The 15,615-nt window shown below is 54.9% G+C and overlaps 4 protein-coding genes across 4 annotated transcripts; 3 read left to right on the top strand and 1 right to left on the bottom strand.

The window, feature by feature from the left end:
* Nucleotides 1–788: 788 nt before the first annotated feature.
* Nucleotides 789–2,371, top strand: PG997_002393 (uncharacterized protein; the record flags this gene model as incomplete). Its single annotated transcript, XM_066806708.1, has 2 exons — nucleotides 789–809; nucleotides 941–2,371. The coding sequence occupies 2 exons, from the start codon at nucleotides 789–791 to the stop codon at nucleotides 2,369–2,371; spliced, it is 1,452 nt and encodes a 483-aa protein (XP_066674004.1).
* Nucleotides 2,372–3,231: 860 nt separating this feature from the next.
* On the top strand, nucleotides 3,232–4,939 carry PG997_002392 (oxalate decarboxylase protein; the record flags this gene model as incomplete). The annotated part of the gene is made up of 7 exons (XM_066806707.1): nucleotides 3,232–3,355; nucleotides 3,442–3,677; nucleotides 3,748–3,880; nucleotides 3,958–4,018; nucleotides 4,091–4,433; nucleotides 4,516–4,636; nucleotides 4,746–4,939. The coding sequence occupies 7 exons, from the start codon at nucleotides 3,232–3,234 to the stop codon at nucleotides 4,937–4,939; spliced, it is 1,212 nt and encodes a 403-aa protein (XP_066674003.1).
* A 735-nt stretch (nucleotides 4,940–5,674) lies between these two features.
* Nucleotides 5,675–6,917, top strand: PG997_002391 (uncharacterized protein; the record flags this gene model as incomplete). Its single annotated transcript, XM_066806706.1, has 2 exons — nucleotides 5,675–6,184; nucleotides 6,228–6,917. 2 exons carry the CDS (start codon nucleotides 5,675–5,677, stop codon nucleotides 6,915–6,917), a joined length of 1,200 nt encoding a protein of 399 aa, XP_066674002.1.
* Nucleotides 6,918–7,275: 358 nt separating this feature from the next.
* Nucleotides 7,276–15,454, bottom strand: PG997_002390 (eIF-2-alpha kinase activator GCN1; the record flags this gene model as incomplete). Its single annotated transcript, XM_066806705.1, has 4 exons — nucleotides 7,276–7,839; nucleotides 7,895–11,159; nucleotides 11,324–15,233; nucleotides 15,319–15,454. The coding sequence occupies 4 exons, from the start codon at nucleotides 15,452–15,454 to the stop codon at nucleotides 7,276–7,278; spliced, it is 7,875 nt and encodes a 2,624-aa protein (XP_066674001.1).
* Nucleotides 15,455–15,615: the final 161 nt, after the last annotated feature.

Genomic DNA, 15,615 nt, shown 5'->3' with positions numbered 1-15,615 from the left:
ACGAGAGCGACCCTTATTCCCCCTAGAAATCAGCGGTTGAGGTGTCGTGGCCAGTGATCCGACATGCATGCATGTACGCAAGAGGCTGCTCGTTTGGAAAAGAAAAGAGGATGGCAGCTTATCTGCATACAGCCGGCCCAGCACCAATGACACCTCGTTTGGCCGGAATACGACCTCAGCTGAGCTGTCGGTATCCAATCAGAAATCGCGTCCGCGAGACCCCATACACCATCATGCACCATCGGAGAGACGCCGCCGACGTCTTCAGTGTGGCGTACGCCATCATCTTGGTACACCCTCATGGGAAACACGGATCTAGATACGGGCACAGAAAGCAGAGTCTGACAGGTTGGGAGAGAGAGAACACTATTTACTTGCTGCACTGTAAGCTCAACCGGGCATCTGACATGATTGGCCAATGTCGTGAACCACATCGCTCCGGTGCAATGGTCAGTACGTAGTACCGGCCCTCCACCATGTGCCACGCCGCCGGGTCATTTGCTTCTCGAGTGTCAGCCAATGCACGAGCGTTACATTTTGGGGCTCGGCATAAGCCCTTTGTGATTTACTATGCGGCCTCGCGGAGGAACTTCTGATTTGCATCTGCGAACAAAACGGGTCGGGTCGTACGAGGATGAGTCTTCTTTGAGTAAGCTACGCCGTGGTTGTCATCACTTCTACTGGTTGGGATAGAAACGACTTGGGACTGGATCGGGCCGCACAAGATCGAAGCTGACCACTCTTGGAACATCCCTTGTGCAGGTCACGCACTCTCAGGCCCTATAAATATGGCTGCCTTCCAACTCTACGTAACTGGGAATGGCCCTCTTCACCGGCTAGGCTAGCAGCTATATACACTCATTCATTTTCCCAACGCTGTAGAGGTCTCTAACTAATATAATCTCATCCAATCAATGATGAAGTCCTCTCTACTCCCCAGCTCCTACTCCTGGCGCAGTCCGCCCTCGCCCAGCCAGAGCAGACCTACGACGCCATCATCGTCGGCGCCGGCCTCTCCGGCCTAGGCGCCGCCAAGTCCCTGTCCGAAGCCGGCAAGACGTTCCTCGTCCTCGAAGCGCGCGACCGCGTCGGCGGCCGCGTGCTCAACCACCCCCTCCAAGACGGCGGCTACACCGAAGTCGGCGCCGAGTTCGTCGGCGAGACCCAAGATAAAGTCCTCGACCTCGCCGCCGAGCTCGGGCTCGAGCTCTACCCGGAGTACAACACGGGCGACAACGTGCTGTACCACCAGGGCGAGCGCTCGGCGTACGCCTCGAGCCCCGTCCCGCCCGTCGACGCCCTGAGCACGACGCAGGTCCTGACCGTCATCGCCGCCATCAACGCGCTGGTCCCGGGCGTCGATGTCCAGAACCCTTGGAACAGCACGCTGGCGGAACACTGGGACAAGAAGACGTTCGACGAGTGGCTGAAACCCTTCCTGCTGACCGAGTCGGCGCGCTTCCTCATCGACGCCGCGGTCGAGACCGTCTTCTCCGTCGAGGCCGACGAGCTCTCCTTGCTCTATGCCCTGACCTACGTCGCCGCCGCGGGCAACGAGACCACCAAGGGCACCTTCGACCGCCTCATCTCCATCGACGACGGCGGCGCCCAGCAGTGGCGCGTCGACGGCGGCACGCAGCTCCTAGCCATCAACCTGGCCGAGAAGCTCGGCAACGACAACGTCCGCCTCAGCGCCCCCGTCAGCAAGATCGCCAAGACCGACGACGAATCCTACACCGTCACGCTGAAAGACGGCTCCACCGTCAAGGGCGCCCACGTCGTCGTCGCCATGTCGCCGCCGCTCGCGCGCCAGATCACGTACGAGCCGGCGCTCCCGGCGGCGCGCGACCAGCTGACGGCGCAGATGCGCATGGGCTCGATCGGGAAGGCGATCGCCGTCTACGAGACGTCTTGGTGGCGCGAGGAGGCGCACGGGTCGTTGACGGGACAAGCTGTCAGCGACTCCGGACTGGCGCGGTCGACGTTCGACCAGTCGCTGCGCGAGGGGCACAACCCGCCCGTGAGCGCGCTCATGACTTTCTTGGAGGCGGACCAGATGCGCGAGTACGACAACAAGACCGAGGCCGAGATCACGGAGCAGGTCGGCAAGGACTTTGTTGCTTACTTTGGTGATAGTGCCGGCGAAGTTAAGGAGTGGGTCGTTCAGCGCTGGGATCTCGAGGAGTACTCCCAGGGCGGGCCGGTGGCTATCGCAGGTCCGGGGACTTATACCAATTACGGACCGGCCCTGAAGCAGCGCGTGGGTAATCTGCACTTTGCTGGGACCGAATCTTCGGACTACTGGATCGGGTACATGGACGGAGCTCTGCGCTCGGGCTACCGTGCTGCTGCTGAGATCATCGAAGGGTAGGAGTGGTTCTTCGCCAACAAGGGCACTTACGTACTGTAAATATGAATATAGTGTATGATCGTAATAGTAATGATGTTCCAATGAAGTCGCTTCATATTCTTCGAGCTGTTTGCTGAATCATCTCAGTGAACACGCAGTAGCTCAGCCCCTTTTCGAGGCCTGCACTCATTTGCAAGGTGCAGTAGATTGGAAGGTCCTAGCTCATCGATAAATGCCGATACATATTGAGCAACTATCTATTTGGAATTGAAGTACCGCCAGATCACATTAGAACCGAGGAGAGTGGGGAGAGTGAGGTCAGTGGCGCCTTTCGCTCCTCTACTTTGCGCCCAGGTCACGATGCAACACAACCCCCTTCCCCTTACCCTCAAGGGTGGCATCAACTGCCATTAAACCATTTTGTGACCATCCCTCTATCGATGATGCTATAAGCTGAGATTATAGTGCAATTTGGCGAATTGCCGGCTTTTGGTATCCTGGTGACTGACCTGTCGATGCTCCCCTCTCCAACAGGCTGCGCGCCAAGCCATCGCGCTATATTGCGTGCTATGGGGGAACCTTGCAGCTACATCCAAACCTGCCTATTCCAGGGAAGAGGACGACATAAATGATAACCATCACATTTTCTGTCAGGAAGATTGTGACCAAAGGCGATGATTCCTTCCTATGAACAAGAGTAGGTAGGACCTTACAGCACGCAGCCGCGGGAACCTGCATGCAAATTAGTCACAAATGAAGCTGTCTGATGACCGGGTATTGATGTAACCATTGTTGATATTTAGTACCACTTCATTCCCGTACCTACTTGGTCTAGGTATCTTCATCCGTCTTTTGTTTGTTTCTCAATACCGTCTTACAAGATGAAGGCATCCCTCTATCTGCCGCTACTTATTTCCCTCTGCGTAGATACTGGGAGTAGCGCACCTGGCTTCCTCAACGGACAGCCCAACGACGGCAAGGAAAGGGGGCAATATTCTCAGGTCAGTACAGTAGCAAGCCAATACCATTATATTCTTCACAATTGCTCGTCGCCTGTTATTTGAGTAAGTACTGACGTGTTCACCAAATAGGGGGTACCAACAAAGCCCTCGACCTCCAAAACCCAGACAACCTAGGCCAGCAAAGCACCGACAACGGCGTGGTGCCGAACCTGAAATGGAGCTTCTCGGACTCGCGCACGCGGATCCTGCGCGGCGGCTGGGTCCGGGAGCAGGTCATCACCGACCTGCCCGTCTCGGTCGACATCTCGGCGGCCCAGCAGCATCTGACCAAGGGGTCGATCCGCGAGCTCCACTGGCACCGAACAGTAGGTGGCTTGATCACTCAATCGTGTTCGACCACGTTGAATCCTCTTTAAATGCTGAGCTTTCGTGCAGGCGGAATGGGGTTACGTGTACGCTGGCTCCATTCTTCTGTCGGCGGTCAATGAGGATGGCCAGTATCAGGTCTCGAAGCTCGAGGTCGGGGACATCTGGTACTTCCCCAAGGGAGAAGCCCATACTGTTCAAGGCAAGTGACTGTTATTGGTCTACCTGGTGTGATGGGTGCATCGTATGACAACCCGCTGAACTCCTTGTGCCCTACAGGCCTCGACGATGAGAATGAATTTCTGCTCGTCTTCGACGACGGCAACTTCGATGCGGTTGGGTAAGCATATTCAGTCCAAACTTCAAATCAGTCTTATAAATTCTTACCAAATGGCACTGCCACCATGTACAGAACCACGTTCAACCTGGACGACTGGATCTCGCATACACCCGTGTCGATTCTGGCCAAAAACTTCAACCTGTCCGAGTCCGTCTTCGGGAACGTGCCCTCGCCCAATCCCTACATACAAAACGCCACACTGAACCCCCATGACGTCACTGGTGGTAACGGGCCGCTGACCGGCAACGCCTCGTATGTGTACTATGCCAAGGACCACCCCCTCGAGAAGGTCCCCGGGCGTGGGGGTACTCTGCGGATCGTGGATACGACCACATTTCCCATAGCCACTACGATCGCGGCTACCGTCGTGACGCTGGAGCCTGGTGGTCTGAGGGAACTTCACTGGCATCCGAATGTAAGCCTATAATGCTCTCTTCTTAACCTATATGGAGATGCCATCTACGAAACCAAGCCACTGACATTGCCATTAACCACAGGCCGCGGAGTGGCTTTACTTCCACAAGGGCCAAGCCCGAGCCGGCGTGTTCATCAGCAACGCCAATGCGCGGACGTTTGACTTCTCCGCGGGCGACACCGCGCTCTTCCCAGACAGTAGCGGTAAGAGTGCATCCCCGTCCCGCAATGCTGCTGTTCACTACCGAAAGAGTAGAACTTTTCGATCCGTCTTTTCTCTTCTGATTACTGATCGTGTCTTTTACTTACTTAGGCCACTACATCGAGAACATCTCACCGACGGAGGAACTGGTGTGGATCGAGATTTACAAGAGTGACAGGGTCAAAGATATATCTCTGACACAGTGGCTTGCCCTGACACCGGCCAACATTGTGGCCGACATTCTGCGGATTCCCCTGGGCGTGGCCAAGAGCATCAAGAAAGAGAAGCAAATTCTGATCAAGTAGGGAGGTTACTTCATGTCACTTCCTAGCAGTCAATAGAAGACTTTGGAGCTGGAGTGAGAACTCCCCAGTATCGTTTTACTGCTATCATCCATATAGAAACACTGAGCACTTACACCAAGGGCAGGAGGCCGGTCCCTGGACGATCCACTTTTCAAACAATTGCACAGGGAGCTTAACACCTGAAAAGGCACTACCAACGCGAACCACTGAAGACATTCCATTGGCCATCTGTACATGTAGATCTCGACCTGGCCTGAGGTTCCAGACCCTGATCTACAGAGTCGATCTGATTATTGAAGTGATCGATTCCAGAGTACAGTATGTTGCGATATTACCCCTTGAGCGTTTGCTAGCTGTCAGCATCTTTTAACTCCGACGGTACTAAACTCCATTAGGCGAGCATCTCCGGCATCGTCGGTGCGGGGAATCCAATTGCGCCGTGCCCCGTCCGAACATCCCGAGGCAAAAAGTGTCAGAGAATCAGCCAGGACGTGTTGCCCATTCCTCGGTGGTGGCGGTGTCAGATTGGCATCGTAGCTTGATTGTACATTATTGCCATCCAGTCTTGCATTTCTCTCAATTTATTGGTAAACCATCCTCTACCTGCGTGTACCACAATTGACAAACCAATCCCTACTTCGACCACTACTACTACCTACTTCCTAACCTACCGACCGACCGATCGACAGACCGACCATCCCCGTCCACCGCACCGCACCGCACCGCTCCGCGACCATGGAGCTCGACAAACCGAAGCCCTCCTTCCTGACCCTCCCGCCCGAGATCCGGGAGGAGATCTACCGCATCATCCTGCACCCGGACGCCAACCGCGTCGCCGGCCGCGACGAGTACACCGACTACGACTACCGCCCCGCCCTGGTCCTCTTCCGCCTCAGCAGCCAGCTCTACTACGAGGCCCGGCGCATCTTCCGGGACCTCAACGTCTTCGTCCGCATCGAGACGCCCTGGCCCGAGGCCCACCACCACGTCGCCTTCGAGGGCCACGTCCCCATCCTCATGAAGCACGAGCGCGCCGCCGCCTTCAAGGGCCACAGCCTCGCCGTCGCCATCGGCGCGCCCCACACCCTCATGCAGGAGGCCGAGCCCCAGCACTTCGTCATCCTGCTCGACGACCTCGACAAGTTCGCCTCCACCTGGCGCTACGCCGACCTCACCAACCCGGGCCTAAACGGCTACCTCACCCCTCACCCTGCAGCTGCGCGACCCCCACTTCGCCCCCGAGCTGTGCGAGGAGCCGCGCGCCGTCCCCAAGTGGCGCCAGCGCCAGCTGCTCCTGCCCTTTGGCGCCGTCAAGGGCCTGCGCGAGACCGTCGTCACCTCCGACACCGCGACCACCGCGAAGCCCTTCTTCAGCGTCGAGAACGAGCTGCGCGCGGCGCAGCAGGTCCCGCACGCGAGCCCCGCCGCCTGCCTGGCCGAGACGGCGCGCCTCAAGACCGAGGGCACCAAAGAATTGTCGGCGGGCAACTACCACGCCGCCCTCGCGCTCTACACGCGCGCCTGGGAAGCAATGCACGTCGTCGTGAAAGGGCGCCAGCGGCACGTACACGCCGAGGCCTTCTTCGCGGGCGAATTACGAGAAGAGCCCTACGTGGGGAAGAACGGCCAGCTCGAGCGGCTGGTGCTGCGGGTCCAGCTCGTCGCCAACACGGTGCTGGCCTACCTCAAGCTCGAGGACTGGGACGAGGCCCGGTTCTGGGGTATGCGCACCATCACGACGATGCGCCAGTCCATCGGGGCCCACGACCGCCACGATCTGGCGCCCGAGGACGAGGCCGTCACGGGCTTCCCCGCCGCCGCGCCCCTGGGCCGTATCTATTACCGTACCGCTCTAGCCCACAAGGAGCTGGGCAACAAAGCCGAGGCGCGTCGTCTGCTGCGGGTCGCCAGCGTGTACATGCCGAATGACCAGAGCGTGAAGAAAGAAGTCGCCGCCTGTGCTCTGCGGCTCGGCTAAATGAACCTGGCGCCTCAGTGGGTGACCAGGTAGCCCATACATTAGAACGCCTTCCCAACCATGCAGTATACGTTGCCCTTTTGAGATGGACCTTGATCCAGATAGGAATTATGTTTCCTCAAGGTATGCTTATGTCCTAGCAGTGGTTAGTCCAATATTATACCCTACTTTTCGATTCATTACCTCGTCAAAAGGCGTCATGTAAACGAAATAACCATCTCTTCTTTTTATCTATCGTATCGTAAATGCAGTATGAAAACTTTCGTAATGTCGGAGCTTCATACCCTAACACTGTTCCTTTTCCTTTTGCCAGCCTTCAACCAACCGACCAAGCCTATGCGAAAAGTAGATCAACCTCTTAATCCTGGCTGAACACACCACCGCCGAGCTCAACCTGCCCCACGCTCCAAATCTCTCTCTCGTCTTCAACCTCGTCATTACTCAAGCCCAAGGCGCCCTGTCCACCGACGCCGCCCTCCGCTTGTCGCCTCTCCCTCGTCTGAGCACCAAGCCGCAGACCAACACGCTTAAAGTAGTCGTTCATGCTTCTGCGGGTGTTGGGCTGCAACTCCTGGCCGGCGGGGCTCTGGACGAACTTCTCGAAGACACGGCCCTCTTCCTCAGCGACCGAGAAGAGCTCGATGAACGCCGCTTCGGCGGCCAGTTTAACAGGGATGACGGGGTCTCGTACCGAAGCGAACACGGGGCCGGCCAGCAGGGGCAGATGCGGCCGCACGAGATCCACATTGGTACGCGAAATCGTGCGAATGATGACCAGTGCCAGTCGGCGAGAGTCTGTAGGATTGCCTGGGGCAATAATGGTGGCAAGCGTGGAGAATATGGGTTTGGCTTGCTCGAAGGACGGCGTATGTGACATGAGATACTTGCCTGTAGCAAGGATGCAGTTGTCCGCCACAAAGAGCTATATAAGCAGTTAGTAGATGCATCCGATTAAAGCCAAGGGATGGGTAACTTACGTTCTTGTTGGACATGCCCTGGGACAGGATCTCGGGCACGTCTTCAGCCAAGGGGCTGTCAAGTAGAATCTGGGGCGACTCGACGAACACGGCATTGATTGCGAGCACGGAGGAATTCGTGAAATGAGTGGTAGCGACACGACTCTTCAGCAGACTGTTGGCGACATCTGCTGGCACGTTCTTAAGCAGAGCAGAAAGCAGCTTGGCGTTGGTCACCGTCATCGTCGAATCGGTGTTGTCAGTGTCCATGTCGATCAAGCCCAACACAGCGGTACGCGAGCTTTCACCCATATTGGCCCCGGCTTTGCTGACGACCTCGTACAAGGCCTTCAGCATAGCCGTCTTGACACCCGCGTCGGTTGTCTTGGATCCAGTGACCAGCTCCGCAACAAGGGGGTCCACACGGGGCGTGAACTTGATCAAAGTTCCCAGTGCCTTGGCCGCACGCGATCGAAGCACTTCGCTCGTAGTGTCGGCCAGAGATCTTGCGAAAGTACGCTGGAGTTGCGGTAAGAAAGGCTTGAGAGCGGTGGGCATCTTCTCCAGCAAGTTGTTGAGGGTGAGAAGAATGGCCGCCTTGACATCAGTAGACCTCTCGGAAACAACACGAATGAGCGGTCCGGTGATCTGGGTGACGAAAGGCTTGAGAGAGGCTTCGCTGGTCCTGTCCACAATGTCCGAGATTGCAAGTGCAGCAGCAGTTCGTTGATCCGCTGTACCGTTCATCAAACCCTGCAAGAAAATTGGCAGAATGGCGTTGATTCCCTTTGGTAGTTCGAAACCGGGCAGGTTGTGCCCAGCAACACCAACTTGAAGAAGTGTCTGTCTGGTAGAAGGCACCAGGGATTCCATCTCTTCCTTCTTGAGCTTCTTGGTGAAAGTGCTTAATGCCGTCCAAGCAGCCTTGATCACATCCTTGTCACGATCGTCGAACGAAATCAACAGGGCACGGACGATGTCCTGGTTGTAACGCGAGTAGTCCACGGTAGCTTGGTCAAAGAAGTTGGCCATTCGGTATGCAGCGTTCGCTCGCTTACGGTGATCTTCGTGCTTCACGAGTTGGAGCAGAACATTGATGACTGTGTTGAGGCCATCGTATTCATCCATGGACAAGATGACTGTGTCAATCGAGCTCTCAACATCTTTGCGCATATCCTCATCCTCATTGTTGACAATGTTGTCCATCAAGGAGTTGATGATGTTGGGCAAGCGGCGGTTCATAGCAGCGCCTGCCACCTTTGCCAAAGATGCCAAAGCTCTGGCATTGAACGCCGAGATAGGAGGCGTAATGAGAGTCGGAATAAGGTTGGGCAGAATGATGTTGGACCGCGTCGTCTCAGTGAGCAGTGTGAGAAGCGCCTGGAGGGCATTGTCGGCTTCGTCATCAGAACGCAGGAGGTTAAGGAGGAACGGAAGTGTTTGATCGACGGCACGCTTGCCGATGATTTGTTGAAGTGAGTCAAATGCTTCCGCGGCAGCCTCCCTCACATCCTCATCAGAATCTGTGAGAGCGGTGCGGACCACAGAAATGAGAGTCTTTTCATGGTCCTCCAGAGCCTCTTCAGAAGCGGAAGCAATAAGTTCCTTGAGGGCCAGGCATATACCCTGCTTGGCATCTGTATCTGTGGAAGTCTGCAAGCCCTCTTCGAGAGTCGGGAGAAGACTTGAGAGCACGCCGTCGCCAGCCTTGCGAATAAGTTCTCCAAGTGCGTTGCTGGCAATAACCTTGTGCTCCATGTTGGAACTACCAAGGCGGCGAATGATGATTTGAGTAAGGGTAGGGGTAAGCTCCTTGAGAGTCTTCGGCGTAGCAACGAGAGCCTTCCATACGCTGATAGCAGCAGAACGTACGGCACCAGCAGTATCGCAGCGGCAAATGTAAAGGGCAGCCAGGATTTTGTTGCGCTTCTCTTCACCGAGTACCTCGCGAAGCGATGCACCAGCCTCCTTGGCTTGATCCAACTCATCTTCTGCATCCTCCTTGCCAGTGATACCAGTGAGGTTGAAGAGCAAGTCACCAACCAGCTCAACCGAGCTAAGACGGATTCTGTAGCTGTCGTCTGCGAGACCACGCTCTAACTCGGGGAGGAGTAGATCAACAGCGCGGGCCGCAAAGTTCTTGACAAGAAGTCTACCGGCACGCAGCGCCGTTTCACGTATAGATTCGACATCGTCCGCCAGACCAGCGAGAATAGGCGGGATGATCTTGCTGAGATAATTGGCAAAGCTGTTTCCAAAGCATACCGGAAGGAAAATGAAGAGTGACATGAAGCCTTCTCGGATTGCTGCCTTGGAAGACTCCACGTTTTGTAGAATGGTAGGAAGGGTCTCCTCCAGTCTTGTTGTTCCAAGACCGGCAAGGACTTCGGAAAGAGCCTGCGCAGAGCCGAGACGATCGCCAGCACCTGTATCGGACTTGAGAGTTTGCATAAGTCCAGGGATAAGGTCGGGGAGAGCATCTTCGCCGAGCTTCTCGACCAGAGAACCAAGAGCACGTGAAGCAGTGGCCCGCGTTGTAGGCACAGGATCGACGGAGGCAAGTTTGAGGCCGGATACAAGCACTGGAAGATGGGCTATGAGATCCTTGCGCTCGGTCAAATGAGCCAAGCTTCCAATGACTTGCGATGCTTTCCGCTTGGTGTTGGATCTGTCTGCCAAACCGCGCTGGAGGACCCTTGTTACAAGGGCAAGAGACGGTGCATCAAGATAATGCACGAACTGGACCTTGATAAGAGAGTCCAGTGCAGTGTCGGTGTACTTGGTAGGATCACTGAGAGCCTTGAGGAGAATATCTGCGAGGCTCTTGATTTCTGGGTTTGTGATAACGTCACCAAACCGTTTCAAACTCTTGTTGGCAGCAGAACGAACTTCCTTGTGAGTGTCGTTCAGTACACCAGTCAATGGAGGGATGATGTCTGGTAAGCTCTGCGCCAGCTGCTGGGGATCCAAGTATGCCATGGCACCTAACAGTTCGCAAGCACCCTTCTTGCTACGCCATTGATCATCATCAAGACCGTTCAGAAGCGTAGGCAAAATTTGCTTGACACCAAAGGAGCTGAGCTTCGCGAAACAGGCTTTGGCAGCTGCCAGGCAGGCATCTCTCACATCAGCACTGCTGTCGCCGAATCCAGTGAGTAGCTGGGGCACAATCTGGATCGCATATGGTTCAAAAAGGCGACCGAGGATCAATGGCGCCAGCTCAAAGGCAAGGAAGGCGCCTTCTCTTTGCTGTGGTTCCTTCTTGTTCTCAGTTGCACTTTTGAGGCTGATGAGGAGACGGTATTCGCGTAGTACAGAGATACCCCTTCCGAGTACTAAGCCAGCCAAGCCGTATGCGGCGCCACGCTTGGCTGCGTAGCTCTTCGAAGTCAACAGTGTATCCATGACTTGGTCAAAGTACTTGGATGACTTATCACCGCATGTTCGCACCAGAGGGGGAGACATTCGGCCACAGCGTACTGCACCGCCTCAGAAGGAGTGCCAAGAGTCGCTAACAGCCGCTCAATAACGACGGGAATCTTTGAGTCGCCGGGTTTCAAATGACGGGCCAAGGCACCGTACATTACGATCACAGCCTCGTTCACCCGGTCTCCAGCCTCCGAGCCCGTGTCTGGCGCTTCGAGAGTTCGCTCAAACATCTTCATCAGCTTATCCACCAGTGCACGTCCATGTTGGTCGATAGCAGTGATGGCTGCCTCCAACATTTCGCCTCGAACATTGGGGTCTTTGTCGCCTAGCGGCCCCTTCTCCATGAGGAAACTGAAATAACCATCGACTTGGTCTTTTTGGAGACAAGGAGCAAGTGATTTGAGCGCAGCAGCAACACCGTGCCTAGCTTCCCACGGATCTGCCAAATCCGTCTTCCTTGGCATACCATACGAGTCGAATCCTGCAACACGGGGTTTGGCGAATTCAATGTATCTTGCTTGGAGGTTCTGGAGAACTTCGTTGACAGTTGGTAGATGTGCCCGGCAAGCATCAGCCAGAGCCCTGGCGGAAGCTCTACGGAGCTGGCCATCTTTGCTCTCCAGATAGGGTATCATCTTGAACGGCACATCCTTGGATACCTTGAAGCCACCCTCGTCCCAAATCTCTCGTGCAATCTCGATATTTGTCTCGTCATCGTCATGGCATGCAATCCAGATTTCATCGGAGAAGTCGAGCTCGCTCATATCCACCTCGGCACTGATTGATTGCAGCACCGTTTCGCGGACTGAAGACTCTGGCACAATTGCACCCTTTGCAAGAACCGATATCTCCTGGGAAATCATGTTGGGGGCAACACAACGTATCATATCGGAGAAACAATCCTTGACAATCTTGTAATGCTGGTTATAACGCTGCATTGAGGTGATCATTGTTGATATCAGATCGGATCGCGGAACAGCTTCCTCTGCACAGACATCTGTATGGAAAGAGACAAACTCGATGGCAAGAACCAACTGAGCGTCTCGTTCTTCTGCTGCGGCGCCAAAGCCACCGTGCTGCAACACCAGGAATATGAGTGAGAGCATGTAGACGACAGAAATAACGTCAAAAGGGCGCTGTTCTCCAGCGAAGCGTAACCGGTATAGAACTCGGGTTATCAGTTCTTCCAAACCCTCCTCTTCAAGATTCTCGGGCAGACCGGTCACTCCCAAAGCACGCAGCGTAGCAACACCGATGAATGGACGAATCGAACCAAGCCGGTCCGTGACTTTATCGGCGCATGCCAGGTAGACTGAGGGAGCAGCATCACCAGTAATGAGGCATGCACCGGCTTCCATTGCTTTCAGAAGCGCATTTACCGCTGGTCCCATCCAAAGACTCGCCTCGGTTGGTGGGCCATTGATCAATCCTTGGATAATACCAATGCCACGCAACAAGCGTGCTGCGAGGAGCTGCACCGACTTTCGAATTTCTGACTCCTTTTTCAGCTGAGCATTGACCTTAGCTTGCTCATCAGCTGTAAGTTTCTTCTGGGTGCCTTTCTTCGCAGCCAGCTGTGCTCTTAGGTCTTCTTCCCATTTGAGCGTATCATAGTCTTTGGTGTTCTTGTTAGGCAAGGCTTGAGACTTCTTAGCAAGTACGTCGATGCAAGCAGTGCCTTCAGGGGTGCGGAATATGGCTGCTTCCACTGGCCCGACATCCTTGAGCTGGTCAGGGTCTAAATCACCTCTAATCAGCTCAATGATCTTAGATGTCATAATCTCGGGTGCCACGAAAGCAAGGTCAGCAACAGCGTTGCAGGCTGCTGTCTTAATGGCAGAAGACTTTTGCTCGAAACTTGTCTTGTCGGTGATTTCTTGCAACAGAGATGCCTCGTGTCTTAACACCAGACTTCCGGGGTCGAGCCCGACTTTGAGGCAAGATTCGATCCAGTTGGACCTGGGAATAAGGTTGGGTCTCGCCAAGGCGACCAATGAACACATCTGTTTCTCAATGGCCTCCAGGTTGCGTTCTGTGCCTTCCTTCTTGAAATCCTCCTCTGTCAGGCAGATTGAGCGCAGCGGTAGATGCAGGTTTGTCTTGTCGAATTTGGCCGAGGCAGCTACACTTTCCTTATCGCTTAGTTCGGTAGACTCGATCCATTGCCAAAGACCAGCAACCACTGCTTCTGATACCAGAGTCGGCTGCTTGGCATAGAGTTTGGTGATGGTTTCGCATGTTTCCTTGCGAATTTGAGGCGGTACAGTAGGCGAAGAGGCTAGGAAGATTAGAGCCTGAGACCATGCTGACCGCACTGAGCCAGGGGCTTCTGCAAGGTCCACCACTACAGCTGAGAGGGCAGCGAGAAACCATCGCAAGTCGTCTTCGGCGGACAGTCTGTTATATATCCGGTGGTTAAGTAGGAATGAAGGCTTTGGCTCCAGCACAAGACTTTCTTTGGAGACTGCTGCCTTCTTAATAGAAGCTTTGATAGATTGGCTTTCAACCTGCGGGAAGATTTGGTAGGCCAGAACAGTGACCACATAAGCGCCGGAGATCAAAGTACTCTGCACAGCGGCAAGAGGATTCTTGTTGACTTCGGCCCAGCTTTCGGCCAAGGGGCTCGCTATGGATTCCGCGAACTTCACAGCGTTCGAGGGAATAGCTTCTTGGGTGTTTTTGAAATACGAGAGTACCTCGCCTGCTTTGAGAATCCATAGCCTACGCGAAGGTATTTTCTTATCTGCCAGACCTTTGATGTAAGCGTCAAGAACAGGTTTTGCCAGCTCAACATTGTGTTGTATCTCGTACGAGACGCAGCAGGTGAAAGCTGAAAGTTCTGCAGCCAGCGCGAGCTCGTTGCCTTCTTTGCCTACTACCAGAGGAAGAGCAGCCGTGACCTTCGAAGCAATCGATGCGGACAGGGGCAGACTTTGCAGCATTTCTGAGTGAAGAACGCGTTGGTCGGCCGATGCTAGTTTTCCAGACTTCAGGGGACCCACAATCTCATCCGCAACTTGCTCCAGGATTTTGAAGTCCTGGCACTTGGAGACCGTGGTCTCAAAGGTGGTTTTGACAGCTTGACGAATAACCGGATTGCTCGACTTTACGTTAGCCAGCAAAGGCTTCATCAGATGACCGCCCAGTACAGTTGACAGGTCCATGTCCTGGGGAAGCGAAGTGACGAGACGTGGTACGAGGCCCATAACAACCTCGGGAGCACGAAGTAGGCCCTTCTCGATTGATGGGACGACCTCCTTCGTTAGGTCCTCGAATGTGACGAAATCCAGAAAGAAATCCCGTAGGCCAGATGCTATGTGGTCTGGAAGCTGCGTTTTGGATCCAGCGATCTCCCGCGTGTAGAAACCGAAATAGTCCGCCTTCCTGGAAGCGAGTACTGGCTTCGCCTTGTCGTGGCGAGATGATACACCCGCAACTACTCCCAGCATAACGGCATTCCGGGCCGTGGACTGTCCGGCTTTTGTCGTCAGTGCTTTTACCACATCTTCAATGAAGCTTCCGCGGAACTCCTTTTGCCAGAAGGCGGCCCGCAGCCCACGTCGAGTGACAGTGATGGCTGAATCGGCCACCGAAGAGCGGGTAGGTGGCTGGAAGCATCTCTCCAAAGCAGCTGCGTTGGCATGGACGATATCCAACCCAAACTGGCCAAGCATAGGTGTAGCGGCGATTGTCGACAAGAGCGACCCGCACCACTCGACCAGGACAAAGGCATTGTTAGGGGCTATGCCGGCCTTCTGCGACTCTAATCGCAAGGCGTTTATGAAGGGCGCAATAGCCTTGGGCTCGCTCGCGTTGGCGACAATAGAGACAAGGCATGACTGAACAGCTCGTCGAGAGGGTCTGTCATTATAAGCAGGGTGGGTATCGAAGAGAAGCTTGAGGACTCTAGGTGTTGCGGACACATCGACTGCTGTTTGGACGATATTTGGTCAGCGGCAAGATGGGGATGGGGGTAATAGAGCTGAGGCGCTCCACAGCACAGTAGGACGGCTCACCATTCTGCTTGAATTTTTCTTCAATGGACTTTAATTGAGCTATGCGCGTCTTGGTAGATGCCGAAGACAGGTCTGCCTTCGCAGCGACCAGATCGACCCTTGCCGGAGAAGCACCATTGGTGGTCGCTTCAGTCATTTTGAAGGTATAGTGAGAGATGGTGGGGAACATGGACATGCTAGGCCGCCCAGCAATTCCGGTGGTTGTGTAGAGAGTCGGCAATAACTGCAGTCCGGGTCGCAACATGTATTCGCATTAACTCTTCAAGGACAGGTGCGTAAGGGTAGCAGGAAAGCCCA

The sequence above is a fragment of the Apiospora hydei genome (genome assembly GCF_038363865.1).
Source record: "Apiospora hydei strain CBS 114990 chromosome Unknown utg000003l_segment0_segment0, whole genome shotgun sequence".
NCBI classification, from domain to species: domain Eukaryota; kingdom Fungi; phylum Ascomycota; class Sordariomycetes; order Amphisphaeriales; family Apiosporaceae; genus Apiospora; species Apiospora hydei.
The sequence above is the reverse complement of the archived record's forward strand: the minus strand, read 5'-3'. Positions and strand labels throughout refer to the sequence as shown.